This window comes from Phycodurus eques, chromosome 21 (assembly GCF_024500275.1).
Source record: "Phycodurus eques isolate BA_2022a chromosome 21, UOR_Pequ_1.1, whole genome shotgun sequence".
NCBI classification, from domain to species: Eukaryota; Metazoa; Chordata; class Actinopteri; order Syngnathiformes; family Syngnathidae; genus Phycodurus; species Phycodurus eques.
In genome coordinates this window covers 13,205,216-13,216,944 of record NC_084545.1, presented here as the reverse complement: position 1 = coordinate 13,216,944, position 11,729 = coordinate 13,205,216, and the positions used below count along the sequence as shown (strand labels likewise).

At 39.8% G+C, this 11,729-nt stretch overlaps 1 protein-coding gene across 1 annotated transcript; it reads right to left on the bottom strand.

The window, feature by feature from the left end:
• Nucleotides 1–200: 200 nt before the first annotated feature.
• bco1 (beta-carotene oxygenase 1) lies at nt 201–7,771 on the bottom strand. The gene is made up of 11 exons (XM_061666305.1): nt 7,670–7,771; nt 7,417–7,545; nt 7,210–7,339; nt 6,022–6,169; nt 5,796–5,946; nt 4,610–4,830; nt 4,275–4,532; nt 4,102–4,207; nt 3,918–4,012; nt 1,915–2,026; nt 201–1,789 (listed from the first exon to the last, which is right to left on the bottom strand). The coding sequence occupies exons 1-11, from the start codon at nt 7,725–7,727 to the stop codon at nt 1,635–1,637; spliced, it is 1,563 nt and encodes a 520-aa protein (XP_061522289.1). The 5' UTR covers nt 7,728–7,771; the 3' UTR covers nt 201–1,634.
• Nucleotides 7,772–11,729: the final 3,958 nt, after the last annotated feature.

The window sequence follows — 11,729 nt, the reverse complement described above, 5'->3', positions numbered from 1 at the left end:
ATTTTAAAAATTAGCAGTGACTATTTTAACAACGCTATCTTTCACTTTAAGCTGAAACATTAACTGAACATTAAAGCAATTGGTTTATTTACACTCCCCCCCCCCCCCAAATGATGAATGTGTGATAACAAACTATGAATAATTTCACATCAGAAATGAGTTACCTTTTTCAGTCATTTATTAAAGACTCTAACAGCAGAACCAACTTGGACGATCGATTACAGAAAGTTCACCAATGTGTTCACTGCTCTTGTGCAATTGTATCTTTACCTAACGAGACCATCCTTATAATTTACGATACAGTCTCTGGCTGAAAGGTCATCTGATCCATCACTTTGTCTCCAACTTGTACATTTCCCCTTAGTCAATCCCAAGGCTTGATGCTCTTTTTGGATGACAACTGAGTGTTTTTTGTATGTTGTTGTTGTTGTTTTTTTGTTTTTGTTTTGTCATGTTCGGCTGTTAGGTAAAACAGAAAAGGAGGCGCTGTATACCTTTTATGCAGAAACTGTTCTGCTGTGCCACAGTGGAGTTTTGTTTTCTTTCTTTTTTCTTTGTATTCTGATGCATATTTATTGAACATTTCAGTCGGACAGAACAAAGTCTTAAAGTGAGAAACAGTGCAAAGATAACTAAACAATATAGGAAGAAACGATAACAAAAGACAGGACACTAGCTGGAAGAGAGATGAGCAAAGTGAATCATTAGATGCCTCGTACAATGACATTAGATTTGATTTACAAAAATAACGTTGTGGTGGGTGAGCATAGCGGTGATACAGTCTATAATGTTCTGATATAGTAGACCAAGGCTTTAAGGACATGAAACCGAGCCCAACACCGAATGTTACACACGTCTAACTTCTCCCACATGATGAGAGTTGGTTGGACCTACTCGATGTTGTGTGAGTACAACAGGCCGGATGGTTTTTTTTTCTGTGAAAGCAAAGCGCACAAAAAGGCAACTCAAAGTGATGCACAACAACAAAGTGGGTATATACTACAGCATACATTTTCACCCACACAAAATTATGTAAATAAGAAATAACATTTTGAAGGTCCCATATTTTGGCCATTTAGACAATCGAGGCGGCACGGTGTCCGACCGGTTAGCACATCAGGCTCACAGTTCTGAGGCCCGGGGTTCAAATCTCCCCGTGTCTGCGTGGGTTTTCTCCGGGCACTCCGGTTTCCTCCCACATCCCCAAAAACATGCACGATAGGTTGATTGAAGACACTAAGGTGCCCTTCGGTGTGAATGTGTGCGCGAATGGTTGGTTGTTTATATCTGTCACACGTGTTTGTTATGTTGACAGCGTTGGCTCGGGAGCAGAGAGGTGGGCGGAGATCTCGAGAAATTCGAATGAGCGCATTTCAGGCCTCTCGGCAGACAAACGTCTGGAACTAAGGTATTAATTCATATTTCACATGTTTACTGAGGCACCATACAGCCAATGTTACATCCTAATTAATTGGTTTAGTCAAATATGACACCTTTTATACAATATCTAGATCATCCTGATCACTTTGTTTAGTAGTCCCAACTACAGTGGAATGTAATTTACATGTTATACATGTTGGCAGGATTAAGGATTTTAATTTCCTGAAATGTATATCGATGCATACTATAAGTGACTAATTTCCGTGAGGGATAAAAAATCCATGCATGTCCTTATGGAGCTCAGTGTTCACGTAACCCCGAGCCACTTCCTTGAATGTTCTGCCATTAAGAACCAAGATGAAGTTAGACTGGTCGGGACTGGTGTTGATTATAGATGATAAAATCACCCCTACAAAAAAAAAAAAAAAAAAAAAAAAAGCGAGTAAGACAGTGCAGTAAAATGAAAAAGGTCTTGTCACTTAGTCTTGCACAATTTCATAAAAGTATATTAAAAAGAAAAATTGAACTGCTTACCATCATCCTCTGCCTCGCCATTCGGTCTGGGGACAAACACTGCCTCCGATGGCCAGCAGTTGTCTTCACTCCAGGTCAATATTTGCTTGGTTTCTGTGTCAAACTTGGCAATCTACATTAAAAAAATAAAATAAATAAATAAAAAACACCTTAAAACAAGGTTTATTGGGAATTAAATATATATATATATATATATATATATATATATATATATATATATTGTAACGATTTGAGAAGGTATGGCAGCCACTGTATATTGAAAGAGTGTTACTACTAACAGTATAGTGAAGTAGAAAGTTATCTTTTTACCTTTGTCCAGTTGCAGGCCATATTTATTGATAAGTGTGATAAAGGATAATTGTTTAATGGACCTGGCGATGTCATTTTCCAGGAAACAAACTTGGGAGACTTCAATCAGTATTCGAGTTTACCGAGCCATGACCTAACGTCTTATGATGTGTAATATTTGTCAGTGAAACACTTTGAACATTGGTCCCACTAAAAAGAAAATATTTGTAGAAAAGAGATAGCTTCACATGTGGATACATTTGTAGTGTTACAATGTCAAAATTCATTTGTGGTCGCGTTGTCATGCTTTGCCATTTTATGCCCATCAAAATGACAATATTTCTTAACACAAACTCGGATGTTGATAAAGCACCAGTTACCACAGTTTAGTAATTAAGTTATCTAGATTTATGACACTGATAGTCTGCTCTGATAAAAAAAAAAAAAAAAAAAAAAAGTAAAATTTGGAAACTTGCAGGGTGCAAACCTTGCAAAAATAAAATTTCAGATCGGAGAAGCCCCAAATCAAACCTGCATTGGGCATATGCGTACTATTACTTCAGTTAGCTAACCTGGTGTTGGGCAACCCGCTGTTAATGAACGTGCAAGTGTGTCGTATATATATATATATATATATATATATATATATATATATATATATATATATATATATATGAATACCGCATCTGTTGCTGCGCCGACAATAGTTCAACGATCCACAAATATATTACCTGTTTTGGATAGGCCTATGTGTTTGTATCTTATGGTTTATTTTTGTTGCACTCTAGAATGTGAATTCATAATGCAATATAAATAATGCATAGTCCATATGATGTATTATTTTAAAATAATGAATTCAGTTTACCGGTGCACATCATTTGGTAATAAATTCACTGAAATTGAGGGGCCACGTGGAAGCTCTTTTAAGGGAGCTGAGCTTAAAGAAGCAGCTCTCGAAATAGAGTCGAAATTCCCAATACTAGTGTGCACCCCTGATTATAATGTAATATTACCTTTTTACCTCAATCTTTTTTTTTTTTTTTACTGCGGTGGTAATTCAATATTACAGTAGCAGGTTGAATTGTTGCATCTAACCTCATTTAGATCGTGCAGGTTTTCTGGTGCAATTCGTTAGTTTCTATAATTGCGAGGTGGTATCGAGAGGTGGAGGGTTAAGGCCCTGCAACCAACGCACTGATCATATCAGAGGGAAGACATGGAAACATGAGGAACTTGGGCGAAAAGGATGTTGTGCCATTTAAGCGGGAAGAATAAACATCATCCTGTTGACAGAAATGAGACACGTCCTTGTGCAGGTTTCCTTTCTCTGACGTCACAGCAGTAATTTGGGCATAGAGTCAGAATGAGTGGAAGCGCTTCAAAATATATTTTCTGTCCTGCTCAAGCCTAATGGACTTCCTTTCTTTCCATTGTTTGTGTTAGCGCTGTGTAGCTTTGCCAAATGAAGACCACCCATGGGTACATTAACCAAGGCCAAGAGGTGCTTGTGTTTTGTTTGAACAGCTTCTAAGTCAACATTTTTAACAGTTTCCCACCTTGTGGTTTTCTCATTTCGAAGTTTGAGAAAAACAAAGTCGCTTTGAACGACACATTTCCTGACTTTTACAACCAGCCTATCCAAAATACCCTGGCAAGTCAAAGGAATCTCAATTGTTCTCAGCATTTTGTCATCGCATAAGAAAATAAAAACAAACCTTTTTTGAGAGTGCCATTTCCTCAACGCAGTTGCCATACACAAAGCGATGTCTCTTGCTGTTAAAATCGTAATTGATTCGTGGCAGTTCAATCCCTGATGGAGATTTAAAAAATAATAATAATTGACTTTCAATGAGCAAAACCCGTTACACAGAATGTCGCTGTGACTGGCATGAAACGTACCTTCATAGAGCACCTCTGCCTGGCATACTACTTTGCCTTCTTTCTCTTTCAATGCTGTGGCTGCGGTGCACGTCACTTTCACCAGGTTCTCTCCGATGGCCGCGCCCTACACAACGGGAACGGCTCAGTATCCCCTTAGGGATCAAAGTCAAAGTGGCATGTCTTCTTCTCACCTCGTTTGGTTGAACGGGAAGTGCAAATCTCTTATAGCTTGGTTTGGAGTAGCTATTGTCGTGAGATCCTGGCTTTTCTTTCAGCTTGCTCAGGTAAAACATGTCGTAAAGGCTGTTGTCCTTGTAGGCGATGACATCAAATATGACGCAACCGTCGACCTCGAAAGCATTCACGTGATGGTAGACGACCATGGCTTCCGTGTAGTACTTGGTCTCCATCACCTTGCCTGTCTTTCTGTCGATCAGGTGGATCTGAGTCTAAAAGGAATGAAGTGGATTATTAAGATTTTGAAGTTCCAGATGTTCAGTGGTGCGAAAATAAAGATCGTGCTTACCAAATCTTCTGGGCAGAACTTCAGGCAGCTGGCCCAGTTGACTCTCCTCATGTAGGCGGTGGCCATTTTGAGGATGTCCATTTTGATGGGCTGCTCGATGAAGATGAAGTAGTTGTCCGTCATGCCGAAGCTGTGGAAGTAGCTGGGCGTCAGGAGGGAGCGGCAGGGTACTGAACAGATCACCGCCACGTTCTTCAGAGCGGGGACCTTCTTGTCTTTGTCTGCAGGGGTTAAAAAAAAAAATAATCAATCAATCCATCAAAAATCGAAAACCTTTCTAGTTACTGCTGCAGCGAATTATTATATATTCATGTGAAAATGTCATTATATTATCTTTCAAAAACGGTTTTATGACTATAGGGTAAAAATGAAAGGAACACTTTTAAGTACGTCCATAGTTTTATATAACCTAAATGGAAAGTTGTGATTTCAAGCAATTCAAGCCTGTTTCTGACAATGTATGTTGAAGAATCCCAAGCACCCATGGGCACCCTGATATATTCATTCATTCATTCATTCATTCGATTTCCTCCGCTTATCCGAGGTCGGGTGGCGGGGACGGCAGCCTCAGCAGGGAAGCCCAGACTTCCCTCTCCCCAGCCACTTTAACCAGCTCTTCCGAGGGGGGATGTCATTGCCTCGCTGTCATTGCCCATGTGAGCATTGAAGTCCCCCAGCGGAACGATGGAGTCCCCCTCCCACAGGTGGCGGGCCCATGGGAAGGGGGACCCACGTTATCCTTTTGGGCTGTGCCTCGCCGGGCCCCATGGGTGCAGGCCCGGCCACCAGGCGCTCGCCTTCGAGCCCCCCCCCTCCAGGCCTGGCTCCAGAGGAGGGCCCCGGTGACCTTTGCCATCATAGGGGTATTCGGAGCCGTGCTTTGTCTGGTCCCTCACCAAAGACCTGTTTGTCATGGGTGACCCTTCCAGGGGCATAAAGCCCCAGACAACTCAGCTCCTAGGATCATTGGGACACACAAACCTCTCCGCCACGATAAGGTGATGGCTCAAGGAGGGGACTTGAGTCACTGCCAAGACTTTTTGCTACATATATCTGGGCTTACACATGGAAATAGTGCACAAAGTCTGTTAGGTCATTTCGTGTGCATGCGTTACTGCATTTTGACTGCAGATAAGGATCCAGCCAGTTGAACTGTAGAGACAAAGTAGAGCAGGTCATCATTTACCTTTCTGAGAAACTGCGGGGACTTTGAACAGTAGGTATTTCGTCTTGCCCTTTTCAGCGATACAAGTGCCCATGTTGTAGGCATTACCCTCCTTGTCGTAGTGTGGATGGGATGAAGCCAAGTTCACAGGCAGAAACTTCATATAGTCTACCTGAGTGGAAACCATTTGTATACATAATACACGAAAGGAAAACTATCACTTTTTTCTGAGACGGACGAGCCTTACCTTATCCTGAGTTTCCAGGGTGACTGGGTCAATTTTACGAATGTAGTTGGTTTCTGAGGTGGCAAAATAATCCTGACCGTATTTGATAAAATTGCTGGTGCCGTTGTCAGTGAAGTCAGGCACTGTGTGGTTAAGGAAGGTGATCACCCTGAAAAGAAAAAAAAATACATATATATATATATATACCTAAGAACACATATAGATAGGAATCACATAAAATGAAAGATTCCAACAGTGATAGTCTGAGACAAAACCCACCCTGAGGACTAAGTGGGTGTGATGAAGAGACACTGAAAGAAATGTTGTAATAATAATCATAATAATAATTTTAAAAAATGTCCACCAAATGTGAGGAGGATCAGCACTTGCACATACACACACCAGCTACAACATAATGAACACTGGCACAATATTTCCACTGCAAGAGTTGCATCCAATATTCTGCAGTTTTACAAAGATAATGTTTTGGATACCACAATTAGCTACATGAGAGAGTCAAACGATTAGAAACGGCTATCAGGTACGATGCAATTCGACACAGCTGCAATTTCGAACTACATTGTTCAACATTTATACCTCCATGACAGTCTCCATCCAAACTAAAGATTCATATCTTTGTGAAGACAGAATACTGCATTTAGATCTACTGTGTATCATCATGTCACAAAAAGTAGATTTACTGAAACAATGAAGACCTTGTCTGAATTTACACACAAACTGACTTCGTGTGAAACGTGGGCCTGTTTAATTGATCATACAGCTGATGCACTCACAGGAAGCCATGACTTATTGTTTTGTATCAATGGCAAAAGCTTTATTGTACCCTTCTGCCATCGAATGGAAGCGCGTATGATTGTTCTGCCCATCACTATACGTCGCTGGCATAGATAGATAAACAAAGATGTGTTTGGGATGAATAAATCATTTTCAGGCACATTAAATGAAATTGGATCATTTCCCTCGACACCCCGGACGGTCTATTACGGCTCACTCGGTTGCCACGGCACCCTGATTGGGAATCACTGCACTAGACCATCAACTTGTGTGTGTGTGTGTCTGATATTATGGAATATACCTCCATTATTAAACTCCATCCCATCCATCCATACGTTTTCCATAGCACCTGATGGATAAATTGAAGCCTATTCTAGTGCTAATCACTTAGTTAAGCTCAAGAATGATGCTTACTTGACAATTAAGTTTTTGCTTGGGTCGGGGTAAGACATTGTTCCCATTTCAGACACAACAATTCGGTTGGATTCCATGTTGGCTTTGTAGGTGTCACTTTTCAGGAACCTGCTTCTGTGGATCACTTCACCTGTAACAGTGGAGTAACAACAACAAAAACAGTCTATGAATTAATTATTCATGAAAAGGACAACGTAAGAGACCAACCATCCATGAAGGAGAAGCTGTGCATGATGGACATGCCATCAAACCAGTGGTCATAGCTGGTATCCCCCACTGAGAAGATCCCAGGGCCATTGCGTAGTAATGTGCCTTGCAACCAGGAGGGGATGTTCCCTAAAAAAAAAAAAAAAAAAAAAAAAAAAAAATGTAAAAGAGTAAAACAACAAAATAATCACGAATGAAATATTTTCCTGATGCCAAGCACACAATGTAAAAAAGAAGAAAGAGAGAAAAACACCTTTCACTTCTGCCTTAAGGGGCTGCGGACACTCGGTTGCATTCTTTGAAAAATCCATGTTGACTGGGAGTGCACGTAAAGCTGTCTGAAGAAATAGAACAACATGCAAATCACTCCTTTTAAAGCTCCTTGCAAGGGGAGGTACAAGAGGGTGGGTGGTTATCTAATCTGCAAGTGGGAACATAAATACCCTACATACAGTATTGCATATCTGTTATCTTATGTCAAATCTGCATCTCAGTTTACAGAGAAACATCTAATGAGTAATTGTAATGTTATTAAAGCGAGACATGGTGATATTCAGTGTTGGGAAGATTACTTGGAAAATGTAGTTGGTTAAAATGACAAGTTACTCTGTTGAAAATGCAATAGTAGTCATTTCAATTACTTTCTCAAAGTAATATAACGAATTGCATTTGATTACATTTGGATTACTTTTTAATATTTTGAATGAATGCATCAACAGTTCCCTTGAATGTTTCCTCTAAAAAAAAAAGTGGATTACAAGCATCATAGATCATTAGTTTAGAATTAACCACATATTTGTTCTTTACATAAATAATAAACTGACAACAAAACATGGACTGTAAATACGTAATAAAAAAGTGTTTGTTGCATTATACATACATAAAGATATACTGTATCCAGTGGAACCTTGATTCAACAGACCCCGATTTAACGGACAGAAAATAGTATCCAGTTGGAACTCAAAATCCCCTCTTCCCATGCACGAGGTAAATTTGAATACCCTTAAAATCTTTTCAAACAATTTAAATCTTTGTGTATGTGTTTTTAGGCCGTGTACAAAACAATAATTAGGCACTGTACTTGTGTTTTTAAGCCTCAAAAATAGTTATTCAATTTAACGGAGAATCGGATTTAACGGAGGAGCCCTCCTCCCTTTTAGTCCGTTAAATTGAGTGCTCATGACAAATATACGCAATTTGGACAGTATCGCTCCATATGACAAACCAGATAAGTGAATGTTCCATAAAAAAAATCCCAAATCATTTAGCTGAAACTGTAATAACTAACTAATAAATAATAATAAAATAACTGTAGTAAATGTTCATATACAACTATATATATATATATATATATATATATATATATATATATATAGCTGCTGAGACAGTACTACACAGCGGTCATCGAATCAGTCCTGTGTTCTTCCATCACAGTCTGGTTTGGTGCTGCAACAAAAAAGGACAAACTCCGACTGCAACGGACAATCAAAACTGCTGAAAGGATTGTCGGTACCCCCCTACCCACCATTGAGGACTTGCACGCTGCCAGAACTAAGACAAGGGCGTGCAAAATCCTCCCGGACCCTCCGCACCCCGGTCACCGGCTCTTCCGGCTCCTTCCCTCAGGTAGGCGCTACCGATCAATGCAAACTAGAACTAGTAGACATTCCAACAGCTTCTTCCGTCTTGCGATCAACTTCTTAAACACCTAACCTATAATTCCATTACAACAAGCTGGCAATTTTTTTTTTTTTTGTTTGACTTGAGTTCGTTGTCACATTTCTGTGGGGCCAATTATGTATGACTCGTGCACTCACTGTAGTTGTCTCGCCATGCTGCACTATTTGCATATACTGGCCACTCGTGCCAGAGTAGCATCTGCTCCATTTGCACACCGATTGAGGAGTATCTGTAACATTTGCACAACCGACATTGTCCCAGATGATCGCACTACTCGTCACTTTAAACCGCATGCACTCCTTGAAGTCTCAGCGCCCTTTGCACAATGGTCATTGCACCGGACTATTGCAATATTAGTCGTTCGAACTGCTCTAAGTGCTAGAGGACTCTGCATCTTTTTGCGCAATTGTTTTTTGTCAATGTCTTTATGTCTCCAAAGTGTTCTGTAAATCGACTGTCTGTTGTACTAGAGCGGCTCCAACTACCGGAGACAATTTCCTTGTGTGTTTTGGACATACTTGGCAAATAAAGATGATTCTGATTCTGATTCTGAACATAAATAAAAACAGAATACAATGATTTGCAAATCATGTTCAACCTATATTTAATTGAATACACTACAAAGACAAGATATTTCATATTCAAACTGACAAACTTTATTGTTTTTAGCAAATAATCATTAACTTGGAATTTTATGTCTGCAACACGTTCCAAAAAAGCTGGGACAGGGTCATGTTTACCACCGTGTTACATCACCTTTTCTTTTAACAACATTCAATAAACCTTTGGGAACTGACGACACTAATTGTTGACGTTTTGTAGGTGGAATTCTTTCCCATTCTCGCTTGATGTACAGCTTCTGCTGTTCAACAGTCCGGGGTCTCCGTTGTCGTATTTTACGCTTCATAATGCGCCATACGTTTTCCACGGGAGACAGGTCTGGACTGCAGGCAGGCCGCCTGAGGGATCGAAGGTCACGGGCACTCAATATTGGTTTTCAGCCTAGCGGCTTACATGCAGTGATTTCTTCAGATTCTCTGAACCTTTTGATGGACCATAGATGACAAAGTCCCTAAATTCCTTGCAATTGTACGTTGAGGAACTTTGTCCTTAAACTGTTCGACTATTTTCTCACGCACTTGTTCACAAAGAGGTGAACCTCGCCCCATCTTTGCTTGTGAATGACGGAGCAATTCAGGGAAGCTCCTTTTCCACCCAATCATGGCACCCGCCTGTTCGTAATTAGCCTGTTCACCCGTGGGATGTTCCAAACAGGTGTTTGATGAGCACTCCTCAACTTTCGCAATCTTTTTTGCCACCTGTCCCAGCTTTTTTGGAACATGTTGCAGTTGACATTTGATTTCTAGGAACAGATGATGGACCAGATTGCTTTTTTAAAAAGAAAACTCTAAACAATCCAATCACAGCTAACATACATTTGGCATTAAGGCACATAGAGGTGTAACTTCATTATTGTAACATCCAACTCCATTCCCAATTTCTTCCATGATCCCTGATCACCATGCATCAGTCTTGTCAGTCTTATAATTCTAATCAAATGAGTTCACTGTGTCCACAGTAGCTATCACTGCACAACAGTATATTCGAGTTGTTGGACTTTTACTTGCTCCACAATTACCGGTAACCTTTGCACAAACTTGTGAGTTGTGTCCAATTTCTTAGGTTATGTTGTGCAAACAAATTCGATCTAAGTGGAAAGAGGAAAACAACATGTGAGCTAATCATGTGATCAAAGCTTAAAATAGGTGCAGTTCAACTCATCATTGAAAGACAAAGATTTAGTCTTCACATCCCATAATCTTGGGTCCAATTGTTGCTTTTAAGTTTAAGGTTAGAATCCGATTGAGGTTAAGTCATTTCAGTACTGTTAGGGTGATAGGCTGCACGATAAGGGACACCTTGAGAACAAAATGCTCTTCCAAGCAAGCAAAACGCACATTCAGTAGGCTACCCCTATGCAGTGGAGTTTACTTTTGATACCACCGTAAACATTCAAACGCGACTTCTTCATCGTGATTCTGAATATCAGGTGAGGGAAAACGTTTCAAAAATGTATCTGAGCCACAAAAAAAGCGATTACGATGGGAGTACAGTTGACTAAAAAAATTCATTTACAAATGAAATAGATGCATGAAAAGAATCATGTGAAAACATGTATTTAAAAATAAAAGGGTCGATACCTTTTATGCTACCAACAGCATGCGTCATGGGCATACAGTACTTATATGTAGCTCTCCTGCTTATTCAAATGTAATTTGTATATTATATATATATATATATATATATATATATATATATATAAACACTTAAATTGCTGGATTTTGGCATTTTGGAGCACAATTGAGTATTATCTTTGTAAAGTCAGAGTTTCTATTATGCATATCTTGCTTTGGATCGTTACAGATTGTGCACGTGTACTTGGGTGGTGATTGTATTTGCCATAGATAAGTGAGACAACCTTTGATACGACATCATCCTTGTGGAAAACCTCACCTACAGTGCTCAGCATAAATGAAAAAGAAAAGTAAGCTCTTTATCCATTTCTCAGTGAAAACAGTTTCTGGATTTGAGACACATTTGCGGCTGAGAATTGCAATCTAAACTGTAGATTT